Raw genomic sequence first — 18143 nt, 5'->3', positions numbered from 1 at the left:
ACAAACAGTTTGATAATCCATCATTGTTAAAGCACAACTTTCAAAACCTGAATTTGAAAGTGATTATATTTCCCCAGCTCCAACAAACAGTGTCAGGTTCAGGCTGTCTAAATAGAAGATTGTACCTTTAGATAGAAAACAGGTTAGTTTGAGATTCTTCCTCAGTAGGAGGGACTACTACATATAACTAAACACCACCATCAGGAGACAATATTGTTTCATTTATTCTTAATATAACATACATACAAAATATGCATTATTGACAAATAGTTATGGGAATGTTACTAATATCAAATGTTTTTCTTTTTTATAAAGGTAGCGCTTTAAAAGTGATCCAAAACTGAATAACAATTGATTTATTTCCATTGCACTTTTCTTTGCTTACTTATTCTTTTTTTTAGATCAATTGTCCCTCTGAAAAGGGGGAATCTGCAGTTTCTAAATCCATTTCTGGATTTAAAGATGTATACCTATTGATTCTTAAAGAACATAACTTAAAATGCCTCATGAGGTTAGTTCATCAGATCCCAAACACTTGTTTTACTCCAATGTTTGTAAACAAATAATTTTATTAAACACTAGTTAAACTAGTTAAAACTATAATTTTGATATCATGGATGGTCAGTCCTTTCATCCATAGCTCTGTTTATGAATTTGATAATGGTTGCATTTCTCCAGACCCATCCCTCAGCTGTTCATCAAAATAAGGGTGGGATTGTGCTTTGTTATGGTTTCAACTGCTGATTCCCCCTTCAAATTGCTCCTGAGAGTATTGCAATAGTGAGAGAAATTACTGCAGCGTCTGCTATCTCTTCTGATGTTTTAAATGTCAGTGATTCAGACTGTAGGTCTGTCTCCACAAATAAGTATAGAAGACAAGGCTACAATAAGAGTGTTCTAAAGTAACACCAAAACCTGATATGAGGAAGAAATATTACATCTATTCATCACTGCATAAAGGAACAAATTATCAAACTTCCCTATTTGTAGCACAAACCCCACCTCCACTAACACTAATAAGGAAGCTGTGTCAGGTTTTAAATCCACTGAGCCTGTTAACAATGTTGCCCTCTATTGCTTTGCAGGATTTGACTGATAAACATAGTGGACTTTGGTCTTGAGGTATTTTACGATAGTAAATGAAGCATAATTTACATTCATTTGAGATTACATATTATATATAATAAACATCTGTGCTTTATAATCCTTCTCTAACGCTAACATCTTTTAGAACCATCACCCAGCTATGTAGGAATGAATTAACTGAATGTCATTAGGTCATATCAACATATTACTGGCCACACTTGACAATAAGAACAACAGAGTTGATGGAGAAATAGCTGTCAGACTTCATTATTCTGTTTTGACATCATTTAAAGCATTTACGTATACAGCTTCTGTGTCTTTTTGGCACCGTAATTAACAATACAGTACACAAAAAAAATGTATTTACAGTACAGGTCTCACCTGTACCACCAGATGTAACCCTTATCGTTATGCTTTAATTTATGAAATTACTGTTCAGTGTTGTTCCATCTACTTTTTATTAGCATGTTATTTTGTTACTAAAAGTACACAATAAACAGAACAATTAAACATAGCATGTGTGTATTGATTGTATTGTATTGATTATGTATATTATATTACAGATCCACACTGGGTGCTATCATGCAGGTTTTCTATGAGTTGATGATGGAACCCAGTAGAGAATGGTGGTTGAAAGGAGGTATTTTCCATTGAATTATCTTACTGCTAGATTGAAGGTAGGTGAAAAAAGAAAGGAACATTAACTTCCATTTATCAGCTATAATACGGCATGAATACCATTTAACATATAACACATAAATCAGTTGTTTTTACGGTTTTGCAGTCACATGGTGCCATGTGATCTAACACAAACTTACCATTATCCTAGTATCATAGGTACTTTTAAAGTCCTGCATTTCCTAATTTGGGATAAAGCTTAAATTAATAAAGGCATTAAATACTGTAGAAGGAACAGCCACACAAAAATTTGCCATGATAAAATACGAAAACTCAAAGTCCTGAACAAACTTTTACAGCGATCATATTATAATAAATCATGTAAATGGCTGTCAGCGAGTCAACAATTGAAACTTCCTGGATAACACTTTCATAGACAAACAGTCTTTGTATACTACATTTCTTGTTTAGAAAAGTCATCTTTATTACACTAAGATTGTAATAGAATACAGACATGCACAGACACATCCCAGGTAACCAGGTCTTACTTACTGTCAGGGGTAGAGGTGGGGATTGTTTTTGTCTTGTGTTCTCATATACAGGTGATGGGTTCTCATATACAGGTTGTTGAGTGCCTATAAGAGATACATAAATAGTAGGGGTTGTATAGATGTTGCTACAGTATCTTGTCTGCATTTGTTTGCATAAGCATTGTTACAGTATTAGGCATTAATGGTTACATCGTTAGTCATAGTAGTGTTGTACTATATCTTGTAATATGTATGAATCCATTTAATTTCTTTGTAGAAACTGTACATTTCTCTGGATAATAGTGTCTCCTAATTGACTAAACATAAATGTGGAGTAAACATACATTTAAAAACCATTAGTAATTAGAAATACCATAACAACCTGTAAGATTGGAGATACAGTATGCTTACCTCTTCGACGCATTGGCTCAGCATTGGTTCTGTATAAAACAAGAAATAGACATTGAAAGGTTGCTGTTCAGAAAACTTCAAGAACATAATATTAGAGTCCTTTTTACAGTTTAGTGTTTTTGAAATATAACCTCTTTGTGACCAGCTTTCATCAATGTGGAAACTGAGCCAACATTTTCTACAAACTGCAGTGATAGAAAATAGCCTTGTTTGACTGAAATGTTTTTTTTACTTACCCATTTTTCCTGATGAAGAACACTGCAACACCAAATGCCACTCCCACAACCAGCAATAATCCAAACACAATACCAGCGATGGCACCAGCAGGCAGACCTAGTGATAAAGAGTCCTCTCCTGCAGAGACCAGAGACCAAACCATGCAGATGAGAGAAAGGCTACACAGTGAACAGGCAGTACTGCAAAATACAGTTCAAATGGGTATCAATTACAACACAACAAAGACAGCTAAAGCAATTATTTCAAAACAAGTTTGAAATGCTAAAATAATGTATGAGTAAATCATCTTGCATCAAAGAATTTAATTACTATCTGATATTTCCTTTATAGCTTCTGATAACTTTACCTTTTACTGACAGTTTATGGACCACAGATGTTTTGTTTCCAGTGACATCATTTGTTGCTGTACAGGTGTAATCCCCACTGTCAGAGTATTCACTCTTCTCTTTAGTGAACTCAGGTGAATGTCCTGGTATCTCTGTCTCATTGTGCATCCAGGTGTAACTAGCAGGGGGGTTGGAGTCAGCAGAGCAGGTCAATGTAAAATTCTGTCCTACTTCTATTTCAGTTGGATCCTTGATTTCCATTCCATCAGGTCCATCTGTAACAAAAAACACCAATTCACATTAGAAGTAGCCATATGTTTGTTAGTTGGTAATCAGTGTGAAGTTACACATTCAAACTGTTATATATATCCATATAATTACTTTGTGATATCTTGCGAATCCAGAATTCACACTGTGACTGTCAGATTTTAATGCAAAAAACAATAGTTAGAACACAGTAATTGTATGTCCAGGCTTATAGCAGACTAGGCCTACTTACAGTTTACAATGAGAATGTATTTAGCATCAGCGGTGCTGACAGGGTTGCTGACTCTACACAGGTAGTGTCCATTGTCTGTTCTCTTCACAGGGTTTATGGACAGCACTCTCTTATCCTGAGAGATGATTAGGTTGCCACCAGCAGACAGAAGCTGACCATCCTTCATCCACTCTCTGGTGATGATGGAGCCAGAAGCATCACAGGTTAAGGTGACAGAACTGCCCTCAAGGATTGGAGTGTTTGGGAAAGTTATGGTAGTACCATATTGGTTCTGTGAAAGATAATGGTTATATGAATCAGATAGCTTGGTTTGATAATACAGATTGTAGTCTAGATTATAATGTAGATTATATATTATATTGTCAAACAGTAACTGTAGTGTATTGATATTATAGTTTGTCCCTTTAGGGCACCTGTAACACACACCCCTCTGCCTACATACGTTGGAATGCTTGAAATGTTTTGTCCTGTGAAACGCATTAAACAATGCCCACGTTAGTTTCTACTCCTGTCTCATGTCCTGTCCTTATATTAGTTGTATAAGTAATACAGTGTGCTATACAGCAAAACTGTCGATGAGGAAGAAACGTTCGCACGTTTGTGATCATTAGCTTCAGTAGAAAGTCTGAGTTTAATTAGTTTTTTTTGCTGTTGAAAGATGCAAAGAAACTAGCTAGTTGAGTGATGCTAGCTAGCTTCTGATGTCAAAGCAAGAAGAGCCTCGAGGGATAGGAAGAGTTTCGCTGAGGGAGAAAGTGAAGTCACTGATTGAAAAAAAGAGGGTCAGGGAGTAAGGGACCGTCTGAAAAGTGTGAGAAAGAATAAACTGAAAATGTCTGCGTTGGTTGGAAATATAGGAACATTTGATGAATCTGTGGAACAATGGAGTTCTTTCACAGAATGTTTTGAGTACTTTGTGTTGTCAAATGGAATTAAAAGCAGAAGTAGTTGTGCCAACATTTTTGACTGTTAACCTGTTATGGCTAGGGGGCAGTATTTTCACGGCTGGATAAAAAAACGTACCCGATTAAATCTGGTTACTACTCCTGCCCAGTAACTAGAATATGCATATAATTATTGGCTTTGGATAGAAAACACTCCAAAGTTTCTAAAACTGTTTGAATGGTGTCTGTGAGTATAACAGAACTCAAATGGCAGGTCAAAACCTGAGAGATTCCTTTACAGGAAGTGGCCTGTCTGACCATTTCTTGAACTTCTTTGCCATCTCTATCTTTTACAAAGGATCTCTGCTCTAACGTGACACTTCCTACGTCTTCCATGGGCGCTCAGAGACCGGGAAAAACCTGAATGTCGTCATCCCAGCCCCAGGCTGAAACAAATTATCGCCTTTCTCAAGTGGCCGATCAAGGGACTGTGTGCTTAGGCGCGTGCCCTGGCCGCCCCCGTCTTTGTGATTTTTCCTCTGTTTGCCGAAAATGAGATTCCCGGTCTGAATATTATCGCTTTTTTACAAGATAAATTGCATAAAAATTGATTTTAAACAGCGGTTGATATGCTTCGAAGTACGGTAATGGAATATTTAGAATTTTTTTGTCACGAATTGCGCCATGCGCACGACCCTGATTTACCATTTCGGATAGTTTCTGGAACGCATGAACAAAACGCCGCTATTCGGATATAACGATGGATTATTTGGGACCAAACCAACATTTGTTATTGAAGTAGCAGTCCTGGGAGTGCATTCTGACGAAGACAACAAAGGTAATAACATTTTTGTTATAGTAAATCTGACTTTGGTGAAGGCTAAACTTGCCGGGTGTCTAAATAGCTAGCCCGTGATGGCTGGGCTATGTACTTAGAATATTGCAAAATGTGCTTTCACCAAAAAGCTATTTTAAAATCGGACATATCGAGTGCATAGAGGAGTTCTGTATCTATAATTCTTAAAATAATTGTTATGCTTTTTGTGAACGTTTATCGTGAGTAATTTAGTACATTGTTAGTAAATTCCCCGGAAGTTTGCGGGGGTATGCTAGTTCTGAACGTCACATGCTAATGTCAAAAGCTGTTTTTGATATAAATATGAACTTGATTGAACAAAACATGCATGTATTGTATAACATAATGTCCTAGGGTTGTCATCTGATGAAGATCATCAAAGGTTAGTGCTGCATTTAGCTGTGGTTTGGGTTTATGTGACATTATATGCTAGCTTGAAAAATGGGTGTCTGATTATTTCTGGCTGGGTACTCTGCTGACATAATCTAATGTTTTGCTTTCGCTGTAAAGCCTTTTTGAAATCGGACAGTGTGGTTAGATAAAGGAGAGTCTTGTCTTTAAAATGCTGTGAAATAGTCATATGTTTGAAAAATTTAAGTTTTTGTATTTTTGAGGAATTTGTAATTCGCGCCACGCCTATCATTGGATTTTGGAGCAGGTGTTCCGCTAGCGGAACGTCTAGATGTAAGAGGTTAAGGGAGAAAAAATATTCAATCTACTCAGCAGTCTAGTAACACCTGATAAACCTGGTGATAAATCATATGATGAAATTGCGGCTACCTTAATGTAGCATGTATAATGAATAATTAAAGTACCAATTGACAGGCACATAAGGTCTAGTAGAGGCCCGGGACAAAATGTGTGTGTGTGTGTTTTAGTGGGCCTAAGATAACAACAAGTAGACTGTGCTGGACCCTGCAGCTGAGGAACTTGGAGTAACTTAGAGGATAAAGGGAGTGTATTTGGGAGAGTATTTGCACGGCCGGATAAAAAAACGTACCCGATTTAAACTGGTTACTACTCTTGCCCAGAAATGAGAATATGCATATAATTAGTAGATTTGGATAGAAAACACTCTAAAGTTTCTAAAACTGTTTGAATGGTGTTTGTGAGTATAACAGAACTCATATGGCAGGCCAAAACCTGAGAAGATTCCATACAGGAAGTGCCCTGTCTGACAATTTGTTGTCCTTCTGTTGCATCTCTATCAAAAATACAGCATCTCTGCTATAACGTGACATTTTCTAAGGCTTCCATTGGCTCTCAGAAGGCGCCAGAAAGTGTAATGGGGTGTCTGCTGTCTCTGGGCGAAGAACAGCAGGAGAATTTGTGAGTGGTCAGCCTGGGGACAGTGACACTGGAGATGCGCGTTCATGAGAATTCTCACATTTTTTCTTTCAGCCTTTGAATGAATACAACGTCGCCCAGTTGGAATATTATCGCTATTTTATGAGAAAAATAGCATAAAAATTGATTTTAACCTCTCTGGGCTAGGTGGCACCAAATCGTCCCACCTACGTAACAGCCAGTTGAATCCTGTGGCGCGATTTTCAAATACCTTAGAAATGCTATTACTTCAATTTCTCAAACATATGACTATTTTACACCTATTTAAAGACAAGACTCTCGTTAATCTAACCACACTGTCCGATTTCAAAAGCCTTTACAACGAAAGCAAAACATTAGATTATGTCAGCAGAGTACCCAGCCAGAAATAATCAGACACCCATTTTTCAAGCTAGCATATAATGTCACAAAAACCCAGAAGACAGCTAAATGCAGCACTAACCTTTGATGATCTTCATCAGATGACACACCTAGGACATTATGTTATACAATACATGCATGTTTTGTTCAATCAAGTTCATATTTATATCAAAAACCAGCTTTTTACATTAGCATGTGACGTTCAGAACTAGCATACCCCCCCGCAAACTTCCGGGAATTTACTAACAATTTACTAAATTACTCACGATAAACTTCACAAAAAGCATAACAATTATTTTAAGAATTATAGACACAGAACTCCTCTATGCACTCGATATGTCCGATTTTAAAATAGCTTTTTGGTGAAAGCACATTTTGCAATATTCTAAGTACATAGTCCAGCCATCACGGGCTAGCTATTTAGACACCCAGCAAGTTTAGCCTTCACCAAAATCAGATTTACTATTACAAAAGTTTGATTACCTTTGATGTTCTTCGTCAGAATGCACTCCCAGGACTTCTACTTCAATAAGAAATGTTGGTTTGGTCCAAAATAATCCATCGTTATATCCAAACAGCGGCGTTTTGTTCGTGCGTTCTAGACACTATCCGAAATGGTAAATCAGGGTTACGAGCATGGCGCATTTCGTGACAAAAAATGTCTAAATATTCCATTATCGTACTTCGAAGCATGTCAACCGCTGTTTAAAATCAATTTTATGCAATTTATCTCGTAAAAAAGCGATAATATTCCGACCGGGAATCTGCGTTTCGGTAAATAGAGGAAAAAAAAGAAAGACGGGGGTGACCAGTGCACGCGCCTAAGCCCATTGTCCCCTGAGCGGCCACTTGACAAAGGCGATAATGTGTTTCAGCCTGGGGCTGGAATGACGACATTCAGCTTTTTCCCGGGCTCTGAGAGCCTATGGGAGCCGTGGGAAGTGTCACGTTACCGCAGAGATCCTTTGTTTTGGAAAGAGATGTCAAAGAAAGCCAATAAATGGTCAGACAGGCCACTTCCTGTAAAGGAATCTCTCAGGTTTTTGCCTGCCATATGAGTTCTGTTATACTCACAGACACCATTCAAACAGTTTTAGAAACTTTAGGGTGTTTTCTATCCATATCTAATAAGTATATGCATATTCTAGTTACTGGGTAGGAGTAGTAACCAGATTAAATCGGGTACGCTTTTTATCCGGCGGTGTAAATACTGCCCCCTAGCCCTAAGAGGTTAAACAGCGTTTGACATGCTTCGAAGTACGGTAATGGAATATTTTGCATTTTTTTCTCACAAAATGCGCTCGCGCGTCACCCTTCGGATAGTGATCTGAACGCAAGAACAAAACAGAGCAATTTGAATATAATTATGGATTATTTGGAACCAAAACAACATTTGTTGTTGAAGTAGAAGTCCTGGGAGTGCATTCTGATGAAGAACAGCAAAGGTAATCCAATTTTTCTAATAGTAATTCTGAGTTTAGGTTGTCCCAAACTTGGTGGGTGTCAAAATAGCTAGCCGTGATGGCCGGGCTATCTACTCAGAATATTGCAAAATGTGCTTTCGCCGAAAAGCTATTTTAAAATCTGACACCCCGATTGCATAAAGGAGTTCTGTATCTATAATTCTTAAAATAATTGTTATGTATTTTGTGAACGTTTATCGTGAGTAATTTAGTAAATTCACCGGAAGTTTGCGGTGGGTATGCTAGTTCTGAACATCACATGCTAATGTAAAAAGCTCATTTTTGATATAAATGTGAACTGGATTGAACAAAACATGCATGTATTGTATAACATAATGTCCTAGGAGTGTCATCTGATGAAGATCATCAAAGGTTAGTGCTGCATTTAGCTGTCATTTAGGTTTTTGTGACATATATGCTTGCTTTGAAAATGGCTGTGTGATTATTTTGGCAGGGTACTCTCCTGACATAATCTAATGTTTTGCTTTCGCTGTAAAGCCTTTTTGAAATCGGACAATGTGGTTAGATTAACGAGAGTCTTGTCTTTAAAATGGTGTAAAATAGTAATATGTTTGAGAAATTGAAGTTATAGCATTTTTGAGGTTTTTGTATTTCGCGCCACGCGATTCCACTGGCTGTTGACTAGGGTGGGACGCAAGTTAAGTACTAATTAACAATGGATTATTGATTCATTTACCTTTATTAGATAATTCTCTTATCAGAAACCAAGTCACCAAGCAGAGGAATGTTGGTGCAGAAGTTGTGGCTAAAAGGGTCACATTGAACGTGCATGTAAAAACAAAAAGACACAATCAAACAAAAATACTGAAAAGCGACTTCAGGAAGTACAAAAAGAAAGTGCATAAAATGGAGCACACAGATGAACAAAGTGACCCTGTCTGAAGGGGAAGAATCTTTGCATGTTTTGTCCATTTCAGACAATGACCACGGGCACTGGGTGACACCGCTACCGGATGGAAAAGTAATACGGATGCAAGTGGACACTGGAGCAGCCATATCTTTGCTGTCTGAGGCTGTATACAAGGAGAAACTACATCACCTCACACCACAGCCCACAAAGATGATGCTGAGAACATGCGGTGAGATTGTTCCAGTGAGAGGAAGTGTGATTGTTACAGTGGAGCTCAACAATTAGAAGGTAAAGCTACCACTCTACATTGTGAAAGGCAACCATCCAGCATTGCTAGGACACACATGGCTGGAAAAGATCAAACTAAACTGGCAGGAAATTCACATGGTTGCAAAAGAGGACACAAACCTACAAGGCATATTGAGGAAATACGCAGATGTGTTCAAAGGACAATTTGGCAGCATGAAGGACATAACATGAAGGACATAACAGAAACCAGACAGCAAGCAAAAAGCTTCAAAGTTAGACCTGTCCCATATGCCATAAAACCAAAAAGTTTAAACTCAGCTAAACAGACTAGTCGAGAGGGGAGTGTTGGATCCAGTGAATGTTAGTGAATGGGCTACACCCGTTGTTCCAGTCATAAAAAATATAGATCACTCAGACTCTGTGGTGATATCAAAGTCACCATTAACCCAGTCTTGACTGCTGAAAAATATCCACTACACCTCATTGACAACCTCTTTTCTGGTGTAGTTGGAGGACAGAAATTCAGTAAGAGACTTATGTCAGGCCTATCTTCAGATGCATGTGGATCAAGAGTCACAAGAACTGTTGACCATAGTGCCTCACAAAGGACTGTACAGGTGTCGGAGGCTTCCTTTCAGAATCACCTCAGCTCCGCCTTGTTTCAGAGAGCTATGGACCAGATACTGAGCGGGCTCACTGGGGTCCAATGTTACCTCAATGATCTACTCATCACCGGCAAAGACGAGCAGGAGCCCCTGAGAAACCTGAATGTTACACTGCAGAGACCATATTTATATGTATATATTCTTATTCCATCCCTTTACTTAGATTTGTGTGTATTAGCTAGTTGTTGTGGAATTGTTAGATTACTTGTTAGATATTACTGCACTGTCGGGAACTAGAAGCACAAGTTTTTCGCCACACTCACAATAACATCTAACCATGTGTATGTGACCAATAACATTTTTATTTTATTTGGAGGAGTACGGTCTGAGGGTCCGGAAGGCCTTCTGTTGAGTACCTGGGCCACGTCATCAAGAGTTCGGGGCTTCACAAGGCTCCATCAAAGGTGAATTCCGTCGCAATAGCTCCATTCACACAGAAAGTGAGCCAACTGAGATCATTCATTGGACTACTGACGTCTACGCGAAGTTTGTGCCGGACCGAGCTAATATGTTAAAGCCACTGCACAAACTTTTGAACAAAACCAAATAGTGGAAGTGGACAGACAGATGTGAGGAGGCCTTCAAGAAAGTGAAAACAGCCTTAGCTCAGTCAGAGGCCCTAACCCACTTCAACCCGACTTGCCATTACTGTTGGCATGTGATGCATCGCCTTATGCCATTGGTGCTGTTGTTTCACACATCATGCCACCAGGTGAAGAAAGGCCAATTGCTTTCCCATCACGGACCTTAAGTGAGAAGTTAAGAAATTTCATCAGTTTCCATTTGGCCGACGATTCACACTGCTGAAGGACCATAGACCCCTCACCTCCATCTTTGGTCCTAACACCGGCATTCCGTCGCTCGCAGCCAGCCGCATGCAGCGATGGGCATTACTGTTATTTGCTCACCAGTACGATATCAAGTACAGAAGTACTGAGCAGCACTGCAATGCAGACGGCCTCTCAAGACTTCCCTTACCTGTCGCACACACTGAGCACTCCCAGGCAGAGATCTTCTACTTCAAGGAAGTGACAAATGCCCCAGTTACGTCTGTCCAAGTGAAGAAGTTCACCCACACTGATCCAGTGATGTCTGAGGTTGTGTCCATTGCCAATCGTGGGAAAGGAGGAGAGCTGTCGGACAGCCTAAAACCTTACCTAGTGAGGAGAAACGAGCTCACAGTTCAGTCTGGATGCATGCTATGGGGCTGTCGAGTCATCATACCGCCGCCACTGAGAAGGCAGGTGCTTGAAGAACTCCATTCAGGGCACTGTGGCATGGTGCGAATGAAGGAGATTGCACGCAGCTACTTTTGGAGGCCAGGTTTGGACACAGCTATCGAAGACAAGGCCAAGTCATGTTCTGCATGTCAAAAGATGAGGAACATGCCTCAGCTAGTGCCACTACACCCATGGGACTTCCCAGAGGAGCCTTGGCAGCGAGTCCACATAAACTATGCAGGCCCACTGGAGGATCGTATGTTCTTAGTGGTAGTTGACACACACAGCAAATGGCCCGAGGTCACATTTATGAAGAGCACCTCAGCGGAGAGAACCATCGAAACGCTACGGTCAATCTCCAGTCGCTTTGGATTGCCAACGCAACTCGTTAGCGATAATGGCCCCTAACTGGTGTCCGAAGAGTTTCAGTCATTCATGGAAGCAAATGGAATTCAGCACATGAAGTCAGCGCCATATCACCCTGCAACGAACGGCCTTACTGAAAGATTTGTCCAGAAGATGAAGTAAGCTTCAAAATCATCACAAGGGAATGGGTCCTTCAATAGGCGCCTAAACACCTTCCTGTTGACCTACAGAAACACCCCCATGCTAAAACCAAAGTGGCACCCATGATGAAAAGACAGCTTCACACGCGACTCGACCTCCTGAGACCTTGAGACCTCCAAAGACTAAACAGGTTGTACAGACACAACAGAGAGGACAGGTGGAGAAACCGAGCAAAGCAAATTACAATATTCAGTGCATGGCTTCAGTAACACACATTTTCATCAACACAGCAGAATGGAGCACCTAAAAATACCTGTAAGTGTAATTTAGAAGAGCTCAAAGGTGGCATTAATAACACATAGATTTGGAACCAGCAGGACCTAACTGTTCAATATCTCAATTTTTTTGTTGTTGCAACAAAGCAGTTATCATAACTTGAGGGCCAAGTAGGCCATCACAAGCTGATCATGACTATCTTCATTCTGAGTGGTACTGAGTGTGTCTATTCTAAAATGTACCTAACACACCTTTATTTCATCAAAGATGCTGACATTAATACAAATAATTGTGCTCTAGGCAGGTAACAGATTTGGCCTTGTTCACCAACATCATACACTAGTGATACGCAAAACATATAAATAACATAATTGGAAGTGGGAAGAGACGGACAGAAATAATTGTTCACACTGATTGATATCGTTGGATTTGAGAAACACCTACTATGCAAATGCAAGGACAAACACCTGTGTGTTTTACTTCAAAACCATTTACTAAAATGTGATATCAGCGTTATGGTATAGTAGAATGGTATATGTATGGCTGTGAAATGTTTCTGCAGTCCAGCCTTACAATTATGTACGTGCACTGATGATGTGAAACCTAAAGCTAGAACATGGAAGGGAAAGTATTGACTGATAAAAGTAGAATCCAAAACATCTTACCATACACTTCCAGTTTGGTGTTTTCATCCACTGATACTGCTTCAGATGTTACAATGGTCACTGTGTATTGTCCACTGTCAGTCAGAACAAGATTCATGAGCTCCACGGATCCTGACAATCTGTCCAGATTGATTCTGTCTCTGTATCCATCTTCAGGCTTGAAAGTGTCAGAAATGCTGATATAGTTGAACATAGCTGTACTATTAACTCTCATTTGTAATGTTAGAAATGGCTGGTCTGATGCTCTGTTAAATGTCACATTCCCTCCAACCTTCCCAAGTAGGAGCCCGTCTGGTAACACACCTGCTCCATAACAAGACCCTAGGGAGGCAAGAACAGGTTTGAGTAACAATATGTGTCGACTTTACTGTACTAGACAAGTGATCCTGTCTCTGTATGTCGGATGAATTATGTCAATTCACACATGGCCACGGATGTCAATGATATGGCTGGATAAGAGATACAAATGCCACCTAACCATACCTATCTTTAAATTGGCCAAATCAACCCCTCTTGTAATAGTAAATTCAAACGAATGAGAAAACGATCACAGCAGCATTTGCCTAAGTTTATATCAGCATCCTTATTTTTCATTTTGGGTCGAAAAGTAAAGTTGTACATTAAGTTGCTCCTATTTCTCTAACTACACAGTAATAACTAGTAACATCATAGTAGTTACATAGGAATTTCTATGTAGGCCGATTTACATGGTAATAGAGTTTAGCGGTATTGGTTATAAGACAATTGGAACCAGGAGTGTGTAATTACAAATCCACTTGCTGAAGGTTATTCAAAATGTCTAATTACTAGTGATCTATTTTATGTTACGGGGTGATTCTCTGGATGTCACTTTCCAATAAGTAAAAAACCATACCTTCTGCACGTGCTACTTTATGGTGAAAGGCCTGTTGTACAAGTCTTTGTCTGCTGTAACTATAAACGACAAGATCGACAGGCGTTCTTTTTTTTTTAGCTTTTCATGCTACGATAGGGCAGCATATACAGTACCAGTCAAAAGTTTGGACACACCTACTCATTCAAGATTTTTCTTTATTTTACTATTTTATACATTATAGAATAATAGTGAAGACATCAAAACTATGAAATAACACATATGGAATCCTGTAGTAACCAAGAAAGGGTTAAACAAATCAAAATATATTTTAGATTCTTCAAAGTAGTCACCCTTTGCCTTCACAACAACTTTGCACACTCTTGGCATTCTCTCAACCACCTTCATGAGGTAGTCACCTGGAATGCATTTCAATTAACAGCTGTGCCTTGCTAAAAGTTAATTTGTGTAATTTCTTTGATTCTTAATACATTTGAGTCAATCAGTTGTGTTGTAACAAGGTAGGGTTGGTATACAGAAGATAGCCCTATTTGGTAAAATACCAGGTCCATATTATGGTAAGAACAGCTCAAATAAGCAAAGAGAAATGACAGTCCATCATTACTTTAAGACATGAAGTTCAGTCAATGGGGAACATTTCAAAAACGTTGAAAGTTTCTTCAAGTGCAGTCGCAAAAACCATCAAGCGCTATGATGAATCTAGCTCTCATGATGACCGCCACAGGAAAGGAAGACCCAGAGTTACATCAGTTGCAGAGGATAAGGTTGCTGAAATATCAGGGCGGCAAATTCAAAAACAACAAAATGTCATAATTCAACTTTCTCAAACATACAACTATTTTACACCATTTTAAAGCTACACTTCTCCTTGATGTAACCACATTGTCCGATTTCAAAAAGGCTTTACAGCGAAAGCAAAACATTAGATTATGTTAGGAGAGTACATAGACAAAAATAACCACAAAGCCATTTTCCAAGCAAGGAGAGGCGTCACAAAAACCAGAAATACAGCTAAAAAGAATCACTAACCTTTGATGATCTTCATCAGATGGCACTGATAGGACTTCATGTTACACAATACATGTATGTGGTGCTCGATAAAGTTCATATTTATATCCAAAACCCATTTTACATTGGCGTGTAATGTTCAGAAATGTTTTGAATCCCAAAACTTCCGGTGAATGAGCACATCAATTTACAGAAATACTCATCATAAACATTGATAAAATATTAAACTGTTATTCAAAGAATTATAGATACCTCTCCTTAATGCAACCGCTGTGTCAGATTTCAAAAAAACTTTCAGTGAAAGCACACTTTACAATAATCTGAGTTCGACGCTCAGACAAGAAACCAAACCCGCCATTTTGTGGTGTCAACAAAACTCAGAAATAACATTATAAATATTCACTTACCTTTGATGATCTTCATCAGAATGCACTCCCAGGAATCCCAGTTCCCCAATAAATGTTCATTTGTTTCGATAAAGTCAACTCTGACATGGTGCTGTTCGTTGATGGTTCTGCTTATATAGATCAAAGCACAGGGAAGAAACATGTAGGATTTCTGTAGTAGATGTGGCAGGTGATATTGAGGTCCACCTACCAGACCATTTATCAGCGTAACAGACAGATTTATTAGCTCTGACCACAGCTTGTGAATTGGGGGAAGGGAAGGCCCTTACTTTCTACTCAGATGCAGCATATGCTAGTGGGATTTGGAAGGCTAATACCATAGGCACACCTATTAAAAACATACCTTATGTTGAACAGTTGTTTGAAGCTATGCGAAAACCTAACACATTGGGTATTGTTAAGGTTGAGGCACACACAGGTTGGTGTGATTGTGCTTGAATTGGTAACAGCATAGCGGATGAGGCGGCCAAGATGACTGTTTCCCATTGTCACACACATGCATTTTATTTTTTGTCGTTTGTGTCAACTGAAACTACTGATCTCGAGAAAAAGCAGCAGGCTGATATTCTCAATCACCAAGTGTAGAGGGAGAGAGGGTGTGCTCTCTGTCCTAGGTCTGGCTTATGGCTACATCTTTGTCTGGCATGCCCTGTTTACCATCAACCATGATCTTTAATATTTGCCGATTGGCTCATGGATTGAGCCATTCGTCAAAGGGGGGATTTAGGAGGAGGAGGAGAAGAATTAGGAGGAGAAGATTTCGTCCCAATGGTTTTGCCAAAATTTGATTGAGCATGTAAAAATTTTTACAATTTAAAAAACAGTTAAATTATTGTTGCGTGACATGTTTGTTATATAACATAGATAAGGGAACTCCACTGAAAGCAGAGAAGTTCCCCACTCCAAAAGGACCTTTTGTCCACCTAGCTATGGATTTCATAGACATGGTAGAGCGAAAAGAAAGAAAAAGATACTGCCTGGTGATAATTGACAGGTTTACCAGGTGGGTGGAACCATCCCACAACCAACTGTTATGCGCGAACAGTTGCAAAATTGCTAGTTAGGGAAATTATACTCCGGTTTGGAGTGCCTGAGGTTTGTCTGCAGACAATGGGACCCATCTCATAGAAAATGTCTCATAGAAAATGAGTAACGGGAGTTACAGAGAGGGCTAATTAAATGATCAAAGGGGGATTGTAAAAGCCTGCCATTCCACAAAAATGAGCTGGGTGGAATGCTTGCCCTTGTCCTCATGAAAATGAGCAGCAGCCTTAACAAAAGTATTGGGTGTACACCTTATGAGATGTTAACAAGACGACCAATGAACACCCCAGGGGTGAGACCTATGACTGACCGACAGATAGACATAACTAAGACATAGTGTGACCATTTTGAGTACATGAAGGAACTAACTTCTGTTGTAAGTTTTCTCCACTCTCACACTAGGAAAGCAGCAAAACCAATCCCAGAGTTCCAGATGGCACCATCTCTCCCATTCCAGGCTTCTCCCAGGTTGGCAACCATCCTGCTTAGAGGACAAAGAGAAGGAAAGAGGCTGAGACCCACCGATGAGGAGGGGCCAGAGGAGAAAAGGGGGAGACCACTGCCAGAGGGCTGAGACCAAAGGCCAGAAAAACCAACAGAAGGTTCAGCCACAGAACCTGAAGAGTCATCAGATGTCGAGGACACCATCATACACACACACTATGGTTGTGAAACAAGAAAATCACAACCATGGAAACACACATCTGTTGCTCTCCAAATCCTACTCGTTCCCTTTGTGCATGGGGATGTGGAGAATAATAAATGGATGAAGGCAGTGACATACTGCATCCTGATGTTGGTCACTAGAGGGAAGGAAGCAGCATGGGAAGGTGGATTATACAATAGGACAACAGGTAATAGTCCAGATGCAGCTAAAGAATTTGAGGGTGGATCCATTGAGACTAAATGGCCAAGGTGGACGAAGGTTCCTAGCGTACAACCAGGTAACATTTCCCAGCTGATTAAATGCATAGGACCTCCAAAAGTACAATGGAGGGAGTATCTGACGGGTAGTAGATGATGTGTTGACAGGATTAAAAACCCACAATAACTCCCCCTGTTTGTATCTGCAACTCAGGGAATGTGGATTTAGGAAACACCACCACACAGGCCTAAAAACGGATACCAGTAGTTTTGATGTACTGGATGGGCAACAATTGATAACTAGGGTAAATATGGCAAACATACGCAAAGGCATGGGGACACCTCCGGATCATCTCTGGATCTGTGGGGGTAATGGCTACATTTTCCTCCCCATGGGATGGAAAGGGTGTTGTTATCTAGGGAAAACTGAACTGGCAGCAGCAACATTACCTGCTTCTGAGCTGCTGAACAGTTCTTTGCAAATTAGTTTCAGATCGAATGGCAGAGCTAAAAGAGCATAGGCTCAAAATAATGAGGCTTATGGACATGTGCTGTCTCAGGTAGAGATGGCAGCCCTAGTAATCTTTCCAGGTCCAGGAGTTGTAGTAAAGGGAAAGGGGATTAACAATTTGACATACTCCATGCAGGCCCTTACTAATTTGATAGTACAGGGTTTTACTCAGTTGTCACTAAATGTGCAGAATTGGTAGGCAGTAGTGACCAGAGACAAAATGGCACATATTGGCTAAAGACAGAGGGGCCTACAGGTCTTTGGAATAGACGATGAGGAATACTGTGTCATGTTGCTTCCTGACTCCTCTGACAACATGACAGCTATTATTAATGACCTGGCTAAATTAGGTTGTACTCTGGGAAAAGCTGACAACACCATCTTTG

General features: G+C 39.7%; 1 protein-coding gene across 2 annotated transcripts; it reads right to left on the bottom strand.

Annotated features, from left to right (window-relative positions):
* Positions 1 to 206: 206 nt before the first annotated feature.
* On the bottom strand, positions 207 to 13384 carry LOC123728689 (carcinoembryonic antigen-related cell adhesion molecule 1). 2 transcript variants are annotated; one of them, XM_045700667.1, is made up of 8 exons: positions 13071 to 13384; positions 3708 to 3978; positions 3229 to 3483; positions 2882 to 2999; positions 2646 to 2674; positions 2257 to 2339; positions 1905 to 1946; positions 207 to 1752 (listed from the first exon to the last, which is right to left on the bottom strand). In XM_045700667.1, the coding sequence occupies exons 1-8, from the start codon at positions 13095 to 13097 to the stop codon at positions 1747 to 1749; spliced, it is 831 nt and encodes a 276-aa protein (XP_045556623.1). In that variant the 5' UTR covers positions 13098 to 13384; the 3' UTR covers positions 207 to 1746. The 2 variants fall into 2 exon arrangements, with proteins under 2 accessions (XP_045556623.1, XP_045556629.1); XM_045700673.1 differs by having other exon boundaries at positions 207 to 1749.
* Between the last annotated feature and the right edge of the window lie 4759 nt (positions 13385 to 18143).

The sequence above is a fragment of the Salmo salar genome, chromosome ssa02 (assembly GCF_905237065.1).
Source record: "Salmo salar chromosome ssa02, Ssal_v3.1, whole genome shotgun sequence".
NCBI lineage: Eukaryota > Metazoa > Chordata > Actinopteri > Salmoniformes > Salmonidae > Salmo > Salmo salar.
The sequence above is the reverse complement of the archived record's forward strand: the minus strand, read 5'-3'. Positions and strand labels throughout refer to the sequence as shown.

Excerpts from the sequence above, each read along its gene's own strand:
- LOC123728689 (XM_045700667.1), bottom strand. The coding sequence starts at position 13,097 with ATGAAAACACCAAACTGGAAGTGTATG. Across the intron at positions 3,979-13,070 it reads CACCAAACTGGAAGTGTATG|AACCAATATGGTACTACCAT; the intron begins GTAAGATGTTTT and ends TATCTTTCACAG. Across the intron at positions 1,947-2,256 it reads CCCCACCTCTACCCCTGACA|GAAATGCAGGACTTTAAAAG; the intron begins GTAAGTAAGACC and ends ATCCCAAATTAG.